General features: G+C 42.7%; 1 protein-coding gene and 4 non-coding genes across 5 annotated transcripts; all 5 read left to right on the forward strand.

The window, feature by feature from the left end:
• The first annotated feature begins 529 nt into the window (after window positions 1–529).
• On the forward strand, window positions 530–2,802 carry LOC135515419 (trichohyalin-like). The gene is made up of 2 exons (XM_064939095.1): window positions 530–2,445; window positions 2,594–2,802. The coding sequence occupies exons 1-2, from the start codon at window positions 794–796 to the stop codon at window positions 2,613–2,615; spliced, it is 1,674 nt and encodes a 557-aa protein (XP_064795167.1). The 5' UTR covers window positions 530–793; the 3' UTR covers window positions 2,616–2,802.
• Window positions 2,803–7,740: 4,938 nt separating this feature from the next.
• LOC135519047 (small nucleolar RNA SNORD74) lies at window positions 7,741–7,820 on the forward strand. Its single transcript, XR_010452255.1, has one exon. It is a non-coding gene; the product is annotated as a small nucleolar RNA SNORD74 (small nucleolar RNA).
• A 410-nt stretch (window positions 7,821–8,230) lies between these two features.
• LOC135519029 (small nucleolar RNA SNORD79) lies at window positions 8,231–8,307 on the forward strand. The gene has a single exon (XR_010452249.1). It is a non-coding gene; the product is annotated as a small nucleolar RNA SNORD79 (small nucleolar RNA).
• Window positions 8,308–8,479: 172 nt separating this feature from the next.
• LOC135519054 (small nucleolar RNA snR60/Z15/Z230/Z193/J17) lies at window positions 8,480–8,563 on the forward strand. The gene has a single exon (XR_010452256.1). It is a non-coding gene; the product is annotated as a small nucleolar RNA snR60/Z15/Z230/Z193/J17 (small nucleolar RNA).
• A 541-nt stretch (window positions 8,564–9,104) lies between these two features.
• LOC135519043 (small nucleolar RNA SNORD47) lies at window positions 9,105–9,177 on the forward strand. Its single transcript, XR_010452254.1, has one exon. It is a non-coding gene; the product is annotated as a small nucleolar RNA SNORD47 (small nucleolar RNA).
• The last annotated feature ends 9,599 nt before the right edge of the window (window positions 9,178–18,776 follow it).

The raw sequence follows: 18,776 nt of genomic DNA on the forward strand, positions 1-18,776 counted from the left end.
CTTACACTTTCTACCAATCTTCTTTAACAAACCATCTCTATTTTCCTGCCATTTTTAAACGATTCAAGCTCACCCTCTTCCTACCCCTCTCTTTCTCTTCAACCTCCTCTGCCTCTCTTTTTCCCTCATTCCTCCTTCATATTTCAAGTATGTCTCCTTATGATAATACTGCACTTCTCCTGACATACATCTTATTCTTGCCCTCTCAAGGGATGCCATTTTCCTTATCTCCAGCGTGTCCAGTCCAGACACAACAACGCGTCCCTCTGCACAATGAATGGACCAAAATGTAATAATTTGTTTCACACTTCGGCAGCAGCAGGCATCAGTAAACCACTAATAATACTACTATTTAAAAACCATATCTGCTAGTAATCAAAAGAGGCCAGTTCTGTAAATCAATGGGCTTCACGTGAGGAAATTCTAATTTCCTTAACACAACAGAAATCACAATTTCACAACACATTCCCCCCAGTGAAATAGGAAGTGACAACTTTGAGAATTTTACTTCTGGGTAAACAAGATAAGTAGTACGCTATTTCATATTGATGAGCCTAGTTTTATACCCTTCACATAGATACAATATCAGTTAATCAGGGAAAGAAATGCTGCTTCAGAATCATCTTTTCAAGACACGATTTAACACTGTCATCACAAAAAGGGTTTGGATTATGACAATGGTATGAATGATAGAATGGAATGACATCATAAATAAGGAGTACCCAAGAAGAGACACAGCTGTGTTGTCTTCTTCAGATCACCTCCATATATCCCTGTTTTGTGCCAACAAGACATGCAGGAGGCAGAGATGGCAAGGAGGCAACAGGAGAAGGAAACAAATGAGAGACAGAAAGAGATAGAGAATTTCAGGGTACAAGAGGATAAGTCAAAGGCAGAAAAATATGAAAGAAAAACAGGACAGAAGACATGGGGGAACACAGATATGGAGAGTGTGCAACAGGACAAAGAGAGGGTCCAGAGAAAGTTGGAGCCTGCTGTCCCTGTGCTAAAAGCAAGGGTCATTGAGTGCAAGCCCAGGCCGAAACCAGACCTGATACCTGAGTATGGACTCGAGCCCAAGGCTGACCCAGCACCCAGGCCCAAGGGTGAGAAGGCAGACATGGAGCTGCTGGACATTGAGGATGAGGAGTGTGAGGATGAAGAGTTGGCTCTCATGGGCAACAAAAATATTATGCGTTCCTCAGATCTGGAGGAAACCCAGCATGAGCTTCAAAAGGAGGCGAAGGAGGCCAGGCGTAGAGGCCAGGCCGAAGCCATCAAGAAATGTTACAGACACAACGGCTCTAGTAATATTAGTAAAGAAGACAGCGCACCACCTATGAATGTTGCCAATAGTAAGACTAATGGAGGAACCTGTTCCTCAAACAGTAATGAGGCAGACGAGAGAACTACCAAAGTGGACAGCGTGACTGGGAAAGTGATTGGCTGGGTGAACAGAAAAGTCAAAGAGAGAAGCGAGAGAAAGATTGCAAGAACATACTGGAGGGAGGAGACTCAAAGTGATCAGTTGTACATAAACGGTGTAGTGGTTTGCAGCCGTGCCCAGCGGGAGAGAGAAAAGAGGGCAAAACTCCTCAAAGGTGAGCAAACCAGACGGAGGCTGGAAAGACGCTGGCAAGAGTGGGAGAAGAGGTACAGAAGAATGAACACGCTGAAGAGGGTACAGAGAAATGGGCTCTGGTACAGGGAGTTGGAGGACAAGAACAGCAGCCAGGGTAGTCATGAGGACAACTCACTGCCTGATGGAGCAGATGAGGCTGACGGTGATGAAGAGGTGGAATACCTTTTAATGTATGGGCCCTGCGACTGTGAACTCTGCAGGGACGGATACACATGTCTCTGGTACAGTTATGACAAGGAGGAGACAGACCCCAAGGAGGCTAGGAGCAAGCGGAGGAGGATAATCAATTGGATCAATACAAGAGTCAAAGAAGATTATCGCAAGAGAATCAACACAACCTTTAACATCCAGAGTTTAGTATGCAATGATTATGCCATTTACGGAAACGCCATCCTTCGCCAATGTGACCTACAGAAGATCATACGGCGGGAACTCGTAAAAAAGGAGGAAAGAAGACAAAGGCTGGAGAAGCGCTGGAAGGAGTGGGAGGAAGCGAGGGCTCAGAAGATAAAAACAATTCTTCAGGAGAAGAAGGCAAAGGAACAGGTCAGGCTCAATAGGCTGATAGACCTGAATCTAGAGGCAGACCAGAAGATCAAGGAGTTCATTGCTGCCAATCCAGGAATCCAGTCCCAGTACCCTGGAGGTCATACCAGTATGGAGATGATGGGACGTTGGGACATGGGCTACCAGAGGGAGGAGACTCAGGGCCAGGAGGGCAGAGTAGGGCCTGCTACTGTACAAAAGTCCACTGCACCTCTGCGGACCAAGAAAATAACCAAATGGCAGAAGTTGCAAAAATGGTAAAGAATAGAGCTAGAGGGGAGCTGAATATGAGCTGTACTACTGGTGACAACAGTAATTTATGTGAATTCCTCAATAGCAAAAAATGTAATGGTGGAATAATGTTCACATTACCAAGAATGCTAATTTATCTCATCATTTTTGCAGGTTTTACACGATCCAACTGTGAAAAGTCCAGCCCCAGAATGATCATATGAAAGTTATTTCCTAATAAATATTTTGGAAGTAAAATGAAAATCCAAACGGAATCAATTATATACGGATCCTATCAGATACTATTCCCTCATAATATGGTACATTGTTATTTCAAAACCAGACACTTAAAAATAAAGACGTAGTTCATTTTGTTGCATCTATTTCAAAATGTAATTTAATGAAACAAAATGAAAAGAATGTTATAGATTTTTTGTGAATTAATACTGGTAACCAAAGCAGGCAAGCTGAGAAGTGCCCAAAATGGCCATCCCAAGGCATATCGGTGAACAATATTTTCAGAATTATGAGAAAAAAGTTAATTTTAAAAGAATTGCAAAATGATTCCGTCAAGGGCAATAGAGTATTCGTCCTAACAAAGATGTCTACATATGTTTCAGGATGTTGTGTATTCCTGGAAATGGTCTTCATGTAAACATTACAGTTTTGAAAACATAGTTTCTTTCTCCCCAAAAAGTAGTATCTTGGCACCAGTTACCATGGGTATTTCTGTACTGACTGAAATATTACCACTACCCTTTTAAAACCATGTCTATCTTTATTTCCCAAACACAATTCAACAATCACTTTGTATTTGAATTATTTTAGGCATATTTTAAACATAGGCTTATTACCTAACAAACACTTAGTACTTAAAAAAAAAAACTTTTAACATAGGCCAGGTCCTGTTGTTACCTCATATCCCAGCAATAATGCCTTGCATTACTACGCCTGGGATGAAAACACTTACATTTGCTCAACTGATCATCCCTACTGCCTCTGATCTGGTGGACTCACTAAACACAAATGCTTTGTTTGTAAATTATGTCTGAGTGCTGGAGTGTGCCCCTGGCTATCCATAAATAAATAAAAATAACAAGAACATTTTGCCATCTGGTCTGCTGAAAATAAGGAAGTTGAAATGATTTATACTTTTACTTTTGATACTTAAATACAATTTAGCAATTCCGTTTACTTTTGATACTTAAGTATGTTTAAAACCAAATACTTTTAGACTTTTACTCAAGTAGTATTTTACTGGTTGACTTTTACTTTTACTTGAGTCATTTTCTATTAAGGTATCTTTACTTTTACTCTAGTATGACAATTTAGAACTTTTTCCACCACTGGTATAATGCAGAGTGCCACCTTGCTGGACTCACACTGCCAAATCGTATTTTTCATGAACAAAAGATAGACCCTCCTGCCCGCACTAACTTTATCCCTTGTCTCAACAGTGATGGGATCATTAGTGAGCACAGGACAGAACCCTTTTCTGCCTCCTCTTCTTCTTCACCCTGCTTTCCCACTCACTGTTTACTCTGTTGTTCATCCTGCTCCTCCCCCCTCTCCTCTTGAATATCCCCTTTCAGTGCAATGTCAGAACATGGTGACTGGTCATATGTCCATCTACTTGGAGAACAGCTCCCCGTCACAAAGCCAGCGGATGGTTCCTCTCTTTGCTCTGGGAGGCATGCTGTTCTCTTGGATGCCAGAGAGGCCCTCACGGTTTTCACATGCTCCCAGTTTCTTCTTGTACAGGTCACTGACGAGAGTTGCGCCGGTGAAATAGTTATCAAAGGTAAATGTGGTACCCCGTGCTCAAGTAAGGGACATTCAACAGGATCATGAAAGCATCATAGCACTCCCCTTTTCCTGAAGCAGATGGGTTCTTGCCCACAAATACATTGAAGTCGCACGTGTAACCATTTCGTGAATCAGCTAAAACACTAGACCTTGAATCCATGCCTGTAGGGCTTGGATTTCATGTATTGTTTGAGGCATTGGTGGGCCTTGGAGCGCACCAAGCGCTCGTCAATGGAAAGGTTCTGGAATTGGGAGACGTCTCTGCATGCATCCAATATCTGGTCTTTGAGAGGTTTGATTCTCATGAGCCGATTGTACCCCGCAGTACCCTTCTTCTTGTCGTTTTCCTCACCCTCTGCTGGGTCTCTCAAGTGCAGTGAATAGGTGATTGGCCCAAAATCTTGTCATGGTCATGACTGTACAGCAAAAAGGATTACCATACAACCTGTTCGGGACCCAGTAGTCTGATACAGTGTGCACATTCAGCAGACCCATATAGATTACAATGCTGAGGTATTTGTACATTTCCTCCATGGATACAGATCTCCATGGTTCTTTAAATCCCTGTTTCTGTCTTCTCTTGGCATTCTTGTTTGTATTTGAGCAGAGAGTATCAACAACGTCATTACTGAAGAACAGCTGGAAGAGCTCAAGTGGGGTGTAGTACTTTGAAATGTTTAGCTGGTGTCCTGGAGTCCTGGCAGGCTTGAGGGGGAACAGTTTAGGCTCTTGGTCTGGTTCATCCTCACTCCTCGTTGCCCCTCTGTTAAGAGATGTGGCTAGATTAGCGTTTTTTTCTGGATTTGGCAGGGCTGGGTGTCCAGGGGGGAGAGGATGGAGAGAGGCATGGCCTTCTTTTGCCACGTTTCTGTGCTGCTTTAGGGCCAGAGATGTTTTTTGTTTCTCTTTTTTGAATCTCTGGTCTCTATGGCTTTTGTCGCAGAGGAAAGTGCATCTTTATCCTCCTCACTTGACTTTAAAACATCAGTGGAGGGAGGGGAGGCACCTCTTACGCTGAGCTGTGATGCATCTGTTCCATTGAACAGGGAGTCATTCATGTCTTCAGTCTCTGACGGTTCTGTCTTCATCTTCCTCTCTAAAATGTATCAAAAAGTGAAATTGGGTTAAGGTGAGCAATATCAGTTCATTGTGACAGCTCTAGTGTATGCAAATACAGTTAAAGTTGGAAGTTTACATACACTTTAGCCAAATACATTTAAAATCAGTTTTTCACAATTCCTGACATTTAATCCTAGTCAAAAGTCCATGTCTTAGGTCAGTTAGGATCACCACTTTATTTTAAGAATGTGAAATGCCAGAATATTGGTAGACAATTATTTATTTCAGCTTTTATTTCTTTCATCACATTCCAAGTGGGTGAGAAGTTTACATACACTCAATTAGTATTTGGCAGCATTGCCTTTAAATTGTTCAACTTGGGTCAAACATTTTGGGTAGCCTTCCACAAGCTTCCCACAATAAGTTGGGTGAATTTTGTCCCATTCCTCCTGACAGAGCTGGTGTAACTGAGTCAGGTTTGTAGGCCTCCTTGCTCGCACATGCTTTTTCAGGTCTGCGCACAAATTTTCTATAGGATTGAGGTCAGGGCTTTGTGATGGCCACTCCAATACCTTGACTTTGTTGTTCTTAAGCCATTTTGCCACAACTTTGGAAGTATGCTTGGGGTCATTGTCCATTTGGAAGACCCATTTGTGACCAAGCTTTAACTTCCTGACTGATGTCTTGAGATGTTGCTTCAATATATCCACATCATTTTCCTTCGTCATGATGCCATCTATTTTGTGAAGTGCACCAGTCCCTCCTGCAGCAAAGCACCCCCACAACATGATGCTGCCACCCCGTGCTTCACGGTTGGGATGGTGTTCTTTAGCTTGCAAGCCCCCCCTCAGACACACACACACGAGGGAAAAACAAAGTAGAATAATTTTATTACACAGTTAATAGTTTTTCTATGTCCGAGTTCATAAATACAGATAGACTTGAAATTGAAATTAAAATAGACTACACACTCATTATATTGGAGTTTAGGAACCAGAAATGCAAGCCCATATTGTTTATCAGAGCTGGCCTGGTAAACTTTAGTATAGTGTCTACTGTCTTGCTTAGTCAGACTATGGCTATCTTGCTTGATCAGGCTAGCTGTTTTACCAGTATGGAAAGAAAAGGCTAAACTATGCCCTCCATGTCTCAGTCAGTGGGAGCCATTCAATAATCCAGTTTTCTATTTGGTTAGCTACTATAGTTGGCTAGCTAGCTAAACACATTCACTGCTTTCTTATCGTACATGTACAAGGTTGAACTATTAAAAGTAAAACCATAATGTTTTCTTTTAGAACAAAACCAATGTTGAACGAAACTGGCGCACAAGTGAGTGTGCGGCTTCGGCAAAACGTGTTATCACGTACTGTACTGTCTTTGACGTTATGGCTATGTATGACATCATGTAATGTGATTCCGATTTTTCCCATAAGGCAGCAGGGTGATAGTATAAATACCAACGTCACCCCTTCATAAAATCCTCTTCCGCGCTTAACTCAACAGTGTATGGTGTACAGGTCATACTGTGCTGGCCACAAAATGGTAACTATTAAATTTTTTATTTGCTTTGGAAGATAATGTAACGTTAAAAAAACTGGACTCTTATGCGTACTACTCAAAATGTGTATTTTGTGTGTCTTACGTAGCTATTTGGCTTTTTGTATTGCATGGTGGTGTATTTTCATGTGTGGCCTCGAACCAGTAACGTTTTCAGTGCGTTGCGGTTTCAAACTCCAGCTCTGCTAATATTTAATGTAAAATTACTTACGTTGAACAGAGTTCCGTTGAGAAATTTTTATTTACATCCGGTATGTACTTCTCGCCGCGAATGTATTGAGCTGTTGATTGCCGAATGCTATTTTCTGTCGCTTGTAAATTAATTTAGAATGTTTTTTGGGGGGAGTGCATACCGGCCGTAACGGGAGTAAATGAAGCGAGTTGCTCAACGCAACTGCATATTTGATCTACGAACATATTTTGACATTTATTTTATTGCAACAATATAATACTACAACAAGAGGGGCACAACGCGTAAATATCAGTTTATTTTGAATTTCCTGGACATTGGAGGTCTAACACACTGGTTCAGTTTGGCCTGAACCGCCACGTGCTAATTGTTAGCACCAGCGCAAATATGCTAACGAGACTAAAGTTGCATTTTTGGATTCATTAGACATTTACATAACCAGTGTTAATTCGAACACGTCTGTCTTTTAGTTTATGACAATTCATTGATGAAACGCCGACTTTACTGACCAGACATGGATTTGCGCTATTCATATTCCACTTAACTTTGCCAGGTATCTTATCATACTCTTCTAACCTTTCAGATTATGGAGTACAACCTAACGTTACTTGATCCTGATGAATGACTCAGCGAAAATGGTTTACGATCAGGTATGGCACGCATTCCCATCAAACATTGATTTTGGGTAGTTTTCTGGTAGAATTTCACCTATGTCTGATATGATGAGAAACATGTTGGTAGGGACATCTGAAATAAATGAAGAAACGCCAACTTTACTGACCAGACATGGATTTGCGCTTTTAACTGGTCGGTTCACTTAAACCGTTGCCCATTATTTTATCACGCTCTTCTAACCTTTCAGATTATGAGGATCAATCTGCTCGATCCTGGATGACAATGGTGTACGATCAGGTATGGCATGGCTTCACATCCAACTCTTTGTACTTAATATCAAACCTACGTGATGAATATTTGAATAAGAGTAGTGGACAGAATTGATTTCTGACACATTTTCAAACTGATGGACATCCATTTGGCAGCATTATATAAGTGTTTTGACTGGGAAAATTGACAGCAACTGTTTCCTTAGGTTAAAACCACCTTTAAGCTGACCTTGTTAAGGAAACCAGACCATCCAGGAGCGTGGGTAAGTGCTTTGCATGGAATCCTTCGTTTTGGACCGTATGCATTGTTGACTATGCCGTTGATGATGTTTAAAGTATCATTGGGAATCTCTCTGAGACTATGTGAAAGAATTTAGATAACTGAAACGGTCTGCAGTATAATTTTAAAAGGACCCTACCTGTCTACGTACAGCTGAAATTAACTAGCTTTATTTGTTCCTCAGTTGTGCCCCAAGTTGTTGTCGGATGGTTGGAACCTCTAGTCGGACTCATCAATACAGTTGCCTGTAAGTTGTTTACTGCAGCTGGAACACTTGACCATTGCCGATACAATGATGACAGCATAGTTCAGCAGATTAACCATGAAGAACACTCAGCATTGTCTTTCGCTCCTATCTGATGTTTCGGCTATTACACGGAAATATAAATTCAACATGTAACAATTTCAATGTTTTTACTGAGTTCATAATTCAAATCAATTGAAATAAACCCATTATGCCCAAATCTATGGATTTCACACAGCTGGGCAGTGGTGCCAGGCCTAGCCAACCAGAATGAGCCCCACCTCCCCCCGAAAGGGCTTTAATTGATAGAAATCCCCCAGTTTAATCAGCTGTCTGTGTGGCATGTCACAATTTTTACCTGGCAACAGCTCTTGTGGGCGGTCCTATAGTCAGCATGCTAATTGTACTCATTGAATGTCTGGCTTTGTGGAAACGGCACTGTTTATACACAGTGTGTATAACAGTTTACATGTTGCATTTATATTTTTGTTCAGTGTGTATATGTGGGACTTTGAAGATGGCTTCCCTCTGCTCTTCTTGACACCATTTTTTTTTTTATCTTTCAGACATGGAAAATTGGCTGATCTTGCTGTTTTAGGGTTACATCGTAAAATGAGCCACAGGCCAAGGTAAGTGTTTGGGCTACGTTGACTTTGCATTTCAGCAGCCTGTGATGAAAAGATTCTGCCATATGAGTACACTGATTATACTCCTACCGTTCCATTTATTTCTGAGGCTAAAGTGAAGCTCATTGACTCATCAGTTCATGCTATGTGCTGCACTAACTTCTTTTCCTTTCCACTTTAGGTTCCTGGAGGCTGTCAGACCAGTTGCGTTTGTAATTAATGTCCTTGACACCTCAATATAAACTGCGCAGGTATGTGTCATGTATTCAGAGGAAGTGGTTTAAGTTTGTCACTGCCATTGTTTCAGTGACCTGGTCCATGTTTTTATATGTGGGGGTGAGCAAATGATGATTCAATTCTTGAACTCTCTCCCTGAGATCTTGACTACAAGAATACTGATCTTGCCCCATTGACATCCTAATGGTTGACTAACTTCATTTGGCTAACTTGTCTTCCTCTTCCCACAGGGTTTGGTCATGAAAGTGCAAGGACAATTACCACTGACCTGCGATGTTCACTATTTTATTGTGCTGTCAAAATATACTTAATTAAACTGTAAATCTAGTGTGTACTATAGATTGGTCAATAAAGAATACTCAAAAGCATTGGTTTCACTTGCTGTTGCTGTCCATAACAATAATGCTATATGTAAAGTGTTGGTCCCAGAGAATGTAATGAAGGAGGTGGAATTAGGGACCTGTGACTACAGGGTTGATGTATTTTGAGGGGTTAGTGGAAAGAGGGATTGGGGGCAAATTGATTTCAGGGAAAGAAATAGGCTGTGTTCTGATACCCAGCATCCAGAAGTGTTCACACTTTCATTTCACCGCATGCATTTAAAAACATTGGATTGGTGCAACCATAATGGAGAGACATTCCACTACAGCACAAGACCACTGAACGACCCCAGGCCAAGTGTTGTCTTTCCCTAACCCTCTGTATTATTAGAATATTTTGAATTAAAGAATAAACAACCCACCACTAAAACACTGCGGATTAGGCAGGATCAGGCAACAGTGTAAAATCATGTTTAATTACAGTACTGTAAACAGTATTTTATCAAGACAGAAGTTATACAGTGTTATGCTTGAATGTTTTTAGTTGAGTTACATTTAACGACAATGCTTTCCTTTCAAATTACAGAACCGGATTGGTAACTATGGGCGTTCACTTAATACCTCCTGCAAGACCCAGTGCCACAAAGCTGCTGGTTATAAGAGCAGTGTGTCTGCCTATAACTTGTTTTGTTCAGAGGTGCTGAAGGGGAAATGTATGTATTCTCAGATGAATGTTTATTCCAACATAAAAAATATTGTCCTGCATTCTGATGTCAAATGTTGAGAGTCACTTTCACCTCTCCATGGTGTGCCCACCAGCTGCATTAAGTACTGCAGTGCATCTCCTTCCCATGAACTGCACCAGATTTGCCAGTTCTTGCTGTGAGATGTTACCCCACTCTTCCACCAAGGCACCTGCAAGTTCCCAGACATTTCTGGGGAGGAATATCCCTATCCCTCACTCTCCGATCCAACAGGCCCCAGACGTGCTCAATGGGATTGAGATACGGGCTCTTCGCTGGCCATGGCGAGGGCCAGTCGGGCCCCAGTCAACCTCCAGCCCCTCCAAGAAGTGGCGAGGGCCAGCCGGGAACCAGTGGACCTCCAGTGCTCCTCAGACGTGGTGAGGAACAGTTTGGCCTCAGCTGACCTCTGGGGCCCCCCAGACCCCATGTTGCATCCTCACCTGATCAGCCGGTGGGTCTACATTCTCCCCAATCATTTTTATGGGCATTTTCAAAAGTCTGCCAAAATATGCTTCTGCAACCACATTGCAACTAGCGAAGACCCTAATGCAACAACAAAAACAGGGTTGTTGAAACCAAAATGTTCAGTTGAGACCAATCATATTTTAGCTACATTAAAGGGGCTGAGCTACAAAGTAGTATCGCCTACCTGTTTGTGAATTCAGGGGAAAGGCTATGGGCCATATAACTGTGATGATGTATAATTAGCAATTTCACTTTATTTGTTTCAGACCTTTGTGGTTTCTTCTGGGTATCCTGCCTTGGAGACATTTCTGGTGGGTCCACTTCTCTTCACTGCAAGGATATATATTTCCTCATCCTTTCTGATTTAGCTATGTTGTCCTTTACGACATCTTTCAGCAGTTTATATTTATTTTACCAGGCAAGTTGACTGGGAACACAAACTGCATTACAACAACAAACTGGGGATAATTTGCATGCATGGGAAGGTGAGGGGTAGAATGGGCCAAAATGAAGTGTACAAAAATCAAGATGTATTCTCTTGTGTTTTATTGTGGGGTAAGGTCTGCCTGTCTTGCCTGGACCCCCCGGGTCCCTAGGTCCTGCGGTTGCTGTGTCAGTGCGACCCATAACAGACACTCTTGCCCACGTCATGCTGGTGTCAGATGTGAGTAATAAGAATGTGGTTGTTTGCTTTGTTTTCAATGGTTGGAATTGAGTCACAAAAATATGTTGAAATTAAGTGTCCAGTATATTGAAATGAAATGCGTCCATCTTATCTGCCTGCTGTTTTTGTGAGACAGAATGAAAGTCAAATGAATAGTTCTGTTTGTGTTATGCGTGAGATAGTATTTTAACTGCATGGCAGTACATTTGTGTTACAGATAATCCCAGACACCCTGGTGATGTTGGACATCTCCCAACTTCAGGAACATTTCAAATAGAACAAATCTTCCTATTTGTATTTTGTTATTTTGGTGGTTAATATAGGGCAGACAGACATGTTCTCTACTTTCTCCCCTTTTCACTTGCCTCCTTTTTTTTGCAGTAATGCTGCATTCACTTGGTTGCGTGTATGTATACATCCTATTGAGAATATTGTTCATATTTTTTTACATTTTCATTACTTGAAGGGCTGTGAAAACAATGAAAATGTCACAATATATTTAGGGATGCAAAACCCAGATTCGAATCATGTGTTGATCTATTGCCATGGACGTAGCATCTTCCTTTCCCAATCCATTGGCAAATGACTTTAAACTGCATGTTTCTCATTTGATGATTTAGGACAGGGTTCCTCAACTGACTGTGGTTTTATTTTGCACCTGTTAAGCCTCATAGTCTACTTGAGCCAGTTAAGTTGTTTTATATAGGCCTAGGCGCAGGAGAAATAGACTCCAATTAAGCCCTCATGTTATTTGTAAAGTCACATTAAAATGAAGATTATTGTTGAAAATAATTACTCGACTGGTGTAGGTTTTCTCCATCTGTTGCTGTGCAACACTTGCATAGCAAGTTAGCTATATGTTCGGCACTATGCAATGGTCACCTCCTATTGATTGCGCTGCGGTTGCAGCTTTACCTTTCAGCACCAAAAAATGGTCCGCTGCCTGCTTTAATAGTCTCCTGCATTCTCTCTCATGAATGAAGTAAAACGTCATTTTTGCATTATTAAGGTAGGGTAACATTGTAGGTACGCTACACCACAATTTTGAATACAGTAGGTATTCTTTCCATTTGTCCTGTTGAAACACACAAACTACAGTATTTAGCCTAAAGCAGCATATGATTTTACAGTAGATTATAGATGTAGGCTACTGTATAGTCACATGGCACGGTGTTAAAATTGTAGAGCAGCATATTGGTCTGAACAACTTATAGCCTCTTAGTGAATGTCTCTTAATGAGAAACAATCATCAAAATGGATGAGAATATTGCATTTTGAAATGCAAATACGATCGAATCTGTAGGCAAATTGAAATAATGATTCCAACATCAGCGGACCTGCGTGAGGGGTGCGTTAGGTGAATTAGGGCGTTTTGAGGGGCTAAATGTGGCACCATCTAGGCCTAGGCTAAAGCTGGGAGCCTCCCGTGGGCCTACTCTCTCCTGTTGAATTTGCATGGGTATGACGGACAGACAGGAAGTCTGAGAAATATACAGTAAGTAAGCAAGCAACGTCAAAACATCCAAAACATGCAGCTTGCTGTCCACCTGCACTGCATCCTCATACACCAGGGCCTGTGGGAGCTGTAAGGACAAACCTTGTATCCTCAGGTTGTAGTCCTTCACATTTTATTTAATGCTACTACCGACCGTGGCAAGCCTTTTGGACAGGCAGTTGGCAATACCTTGACCATTTATTGGTAACAGGTTTTTTTAAAATTGTTCAATGTAATCCAATCTAAACAAATAAACATAAAAAAATGATAATCTGCTATACAATTACTCATACCATCCAACAATAGATCATTAGCAACAGAAACCAAGTTCAGAAAGAGCTAAAAAAGAATTTTTTGCCCACCAAGAAATGTCATCAACAGATATGAATTGACTTGTTCCTATTGTTGAATATACACTGCTCAAAAAAATAAAGGGAACACTAAAATAATACATCCTAGATCTGAATGAATGAAATATTCTTATTAAATACTTTTTTCTTTACATAGTTGAATGTGCTGACAAATAAATCACACAAAAATTATCAATGGAAATCAAATGTATCAACCCATGGAGGTCTGGATTTGGAGTCACACTCAAAATTAAAGTGGAAAACCACACTACAGGCTGATCCAACTTTGATGTAATGTCCTTAAAACAAGTCAAAATGAGGCTCAATAGTGTGTGTGGCCTCCACGTGCCTGTATGACCTCCTTACAAAGCCTGGGCATGCTCCTGATGAGGTGGCGGATGGTCTCCTGAGGGATCTCCTCCCAGACCTGGACTAAAGCATCCGCCAACTCCTGGACAGTCTGTGGTGCAACATTGGTGGATGGAGCGAGACATGATGTCCCAGATGTGCTCAATTGGATTCAGGTCTGGGGAACGGGCGGGCCAGTCCATAGTATCAATGCCTTCCTCTTGCAGGAACTGCTGACACACTCCAGCCACATGAGGTCTAGCATTGTCTTGCATGAGGAGGAATCCAGGGCCAACCGCACCAGCATATGGTCTCACAAGGGGTCTGAGGATCTCACCTCGGTACCTACTGGCAGTCAGGCTACCTCTGGCGAGCACATGGAGGGCTGTGCGGCCCCCCAAAGAAATGCCACCCCACACCATGACTGACCCACCGCCATACCGGTCATGCTGGAGGATATTGCAGGCAGCAGAACGTTCTCCACGGCGTCTCCAGACTCTGTCACGTCTGTCACGTGTGCTGAGTGTGAACCTGCTTTCATCTGTGAAGAACACAGGGCGCCAGTGGTGAATTTGCCAATCTTGGTGTTCTCTGGGAAATGCCAAACGTCCTGCACGGTGTTGGGCTGTAAGCACAACCCCCACCTGTGGACGTCGGGCCCTCATACACCCTCATGGTGTCTGTTTCTGACCGTTTGAGCAGACACATTTGTGGCCTGCTGGAGGTCATTTTGCAAGGCTCTGGCAGTGCTCCTCCTGCTCCTCCTTGCACAAAGGCGGAGGTAGCTGTCCTGCTGCTGGGTTGTTGCCCTCCTACGGCCTCCTCCACGTCTCCTGATGTACTGGCCTGTCTCCTGTTAGCACCTCCATGTTCTGGACACTACGCTGACTGACATAGCAAACCTTCTTGCCACAGCTCACATTGATGTGCCATCCTGGATGAGCTGCACTACCTGAGCCACTTGTGTGGGTTGTAGACTCCGTCTCATGTTACCACTAGAGTGAAAGCACCACCAGCATTCAAAAGTGACCAAAACATCAGACAAGAAGCATAGGAACTGAGAAGTGGTCTGTGGTCACCACCTGCAGAACCACTCCTTTATTGGAGGTGTCTTGCTAATTGCTTATAATTTCCACCTGTTGTCTATTCCATTTGCACAACAGCATGTGACATTTATTGTCATTCAGTGTTGCTTCCTAAGTGGACAGTTTGATTTCACAGAAGTGTGATTGACTTGGAGTTACATTGTGTTGTTTAAGTGTTCCTTTTATTTTTTTGAGCAGTGTATATATCCTGCATATTTTGTCATCAGGCCACAGAGGAACCTCTGTTCTAGCTGCAGACTGAAGGTTTCCTCCAGATTGGTCCTCAATCTGTTTCTCTGCAGTCTGGAGTGCAGTCTGGAAGCGACTGCTGGTGGGAGACCATCAATCTGTTTCTCTGCAGTCTGTGGAGTGCAGTCTGGAAGCGACTGCTGGTGGGGGACCATCAATCTGTTACTCTGCAGTCTGTGGAGTGCAGTCTGGAATCGACTGCTGGTGGGGGACCATCAATCTTTTTCTCTGCAGTCTGTGGAGTGCAGTCTGGAAGCGACTGCTGGTGGGGGACCATCAATTTGTTACTCTGCAGTCTGTGGAGTGCAGTCTGGAAGCGACTGCTGGTGGGGGACCATCAATTTGTTACTCTGCAGTCTGTGGAGTGCAGTCTGGAAGCGACTGCTGGTGGGGGACCATCAATCTGTTACTCTGCAGTCTGGAAGTGACTGTTGGTGGGGGACCATCAATCTGTTACTCTGCTGTCTGGAAGTGACTGTTGGTGGGGGACCATCAATCTGTTACTCTGTAGTCTGTGGATGCAGTCTGGAAGAGACTGCTGGTGGGGGACCATCAATCTGTTACTCTGCAGTCTGGAAGTGACTGTTGGTGGGGGACCATCAATCTGTTACTCTGTAGTCTGTGGAGTGCAGTCTGGAAGAGACTGCTGGTGGGGGACCATCAATTTGTTACTCTGCAGTCTGTGGAGTGCAGTCTGGAAGCGACTGCTGGTGGGGGACCATCAATCTGTTACTCTGCAGTCTGGAAGTGACTGTTGGTGGGGGACCATCAATCAGTTACTCTGTAGTCTGTGGAGTGCAGTCTGGAAGAGACTGCTGGTGGGGGACCATCAATCTGTTACTCTGATGTCTGGAGTGCAGTCTGGAAGCGACTGCTGGTGGGGGACCATCAATCTGTTACTCTGTAGTCTGTGGAGTGCAGTCTGGAAGAGACTGCTGGTGGGGGACCATCAATTTGTTACTCTGCAGTCTGTGGAGTGCAGTCTGGAAGCGACTGCTGGTGGGGGACCATCAATCTGTTACTCTGCAGTCTGGAAGTGACTGTTGGTGGGGGACCATCAATCTGTTACTCTGTAGTCTGTGGAGTGCAGTCTGGAAGAGACTGCTGGTGGGGGACCATCAATTTGTTACTCTGCAGTCTGTGGAGTGCAGTCTGGAAGCGACTGCTGGTGGGGGACCATCAATCTGTTACTCTGCAGTCTGGAAGTGACTGTTGGTGGGGGACCATCAATCTGTTACTCTGTAGTCTGTGGAGTGCAGTCTGGAAGAGACTGCTGGTGGGGGACCATCAATCTGTTACTCTGATGTCTGGAGTGCAGTCTGGAAGCGACTGCTGGTGGGGGACCATCAATCTGTTACTCTGCAGTCTGGAGTGTAGTCTGGAAGCGACTGTTGGTGGGGGACCATCAATCTGTTTCTCTGCAGTCTGTGGAGTGCAGTCTGGAAGCGACTGCTGGTGGGGGACCATCAATCTGTTACTCTGCAGTCTGGAGTGTAGTCTGGAAGCGACTGTTGGTGGGGGACCATCAATCTGTTTCTCTGCAGTCTGTGGAGTGCAGTCTGGAAGCGACTGCTGGTGGGGGACCATCAATGGAGGATGCTGTTCTTCCTCTCTATCATCTTGAGTTTTCTGTAATCAGAAAGGTTCTAAATACTTTGACCAGGGAGATCAATTATAGTCATTGATCTAAAAATGTCACTGTTAAAAACGGAGGAAGTAGCTCTCAATCTGCACAAGTTGAAAAAACAGCTGTTCCATCTTCATTTTCCTGCTGTGCCCTGAAAATTTTTAAAAAATGGATTAGAGAGGGCATCGCATGCCGAAAAATAACTTTGTTTAGTCATTTGAAATTAATTTTATAGATTGAAATTGTATGTTGCTGGAGCATTGCAACATACTGCTCCTCCCAGCACAGAGCAGGTTTTTGCCTCTCAAGGGTGACACTGACATTCCTGCCCCAATCCCTAATGGTGTCCAGTGTTGTTCCTAAAACATAACAACAGTGACAGATGTGACATTTCTAATCAATACTGAAATTATATGCTTAGATTATTGATACAATGATTTACCTGGAAGAGACTGTGCAATTTCTGCCATTTCGCTTTCTGCCCCTGTTGCAACTTCTGTTGCTCGGGAAAACCTCTGTGGCAGAGAGTCCACTAATACAAAAAAAACAGGAAATGTTAGGAACATCACCTAGTGTCAACCAGCATAAAGTCAATTAATAAGAACAATTCCAAGTGTGCCTCTGGCGTATCCTTTTCCCATGGTGGAGAAGTGCACCAGTCAGGTCAATACGATGGGACAGCATTATCTCTTTGGTGACCTTCCCAAAGCACCTCAAATAGGACCACAGCCTCTCCATCTGCTCCCTATCTGCCAGTCCAGCACCTTCGACATATCGGGTGTTGAATTTCATCTGGACATATAAAATCATGTCATACCATGGTAAAAGGGTTATTTGGTTAAACCTTATAAAATATGAATAAATACCTACTGACAATATTAATGATCCTGTTCAAGTACCTGACATGGCAAGTCATGTCCATCAGCATGTATAACTGGCACAACCAATTTGGTCTCATGCTTCAATTCAGAAAAGTTTCTCTAAAAAGTTATGGACAAAATGTTCATGTGAAAACACTTTTTGGAGAAAAGTGCTATTCAAATGTTAAAGTCAATTAAATATTGAATAAAAAATGTTAATTACTTGCACATGTGGCTGCATCTTGCATGCAATGTCACACATGAGATTGATGTTCTTGCCTCTCATCCCCTCCATCTCTCGCAGCAGGTACACTGCATTTGACAAACTACAGGAGATACATCATTATTTGCAAACTAAATTAATCAAATACTACCCAAAAAATACTGAAAAAGAAAATGAAAAAAACAACAACAACTCATTACTGCATCCCACCTTTCACCCTCATTACTGCATCCCACAGGAAACACCCAACACGCCTGTCTCGTCCAATTCTGTTGTTTTGGGTTTGGACCAGATGGCATTTAAAAAAAACATTTAAAAAAAATAATACTAATATAAAGTACAGTACAGGTATAATGGAATGAGTTGTTGCCTGAAGCAGATCACACACAGTGGTGCCAGGTTAATATTACATTCAACATACACAATACAAACATACCGTCTCCTACCATAAGACCACTGAGTCAAACAAATGAAGTGGAGGGACAACTGCATCATTTAAATATGAAAATGGTGGCGAGCTTTGATATCATGAGTTCAAATAATTCTAGATTTTGTTCACATTCCCTTCCAGTGGTGAATAAGGTAACAATGGAAGGTATCCTTAAAATGCAGCGTATATTACATTCAGGCATTACCCCAGTTGGTGATATGGGTTCACAAATTAATCGATCTACATCAGCTTGGTTTGCAAAGTACTTTTCCCCATGTTCTGGTGTCTCATAACTTGATCCAGACTACTTTTTTCTAGGCAAACCAAAAAGGGCATCCGCTGCTACCATTGTCCTGTAAAGAGATGTCAACTATAATTGAATACAACTTTATCGTTTTTGGACCCCAGGAAGAGTAGCTGCTGCTTAAAATTAAATACTAGAAGTCTATTCGTTTTTATTTTACCAGGTAAGTTGTCTGAGAACACATTGTCATTTACAGCAATGACCTGGGGAATAGTTACAGGGGAGATGAATGAGCCAATTGTAAACTGGGGATGATTAGGTGACCGTGATGGTATGAGGGCAAGATTGGGAATTTAGCCAGGACACCA

Source organism: Oncorhynchus masou, chromosome 3, assembly GCF_036934945.1.
Source record: "Oncorhynchus masou masou isolate Uvic2021 chromosome 3, UVic_Omas_1.1, whole genome shotgun sequence".
NCBI classification, from domain to species: Eukaryota; Metazoa; Chordata; class Actinopteri; order Salmoniformes; family Salmonidae; genus Oncorhynchus; species Oncorhynchus masou.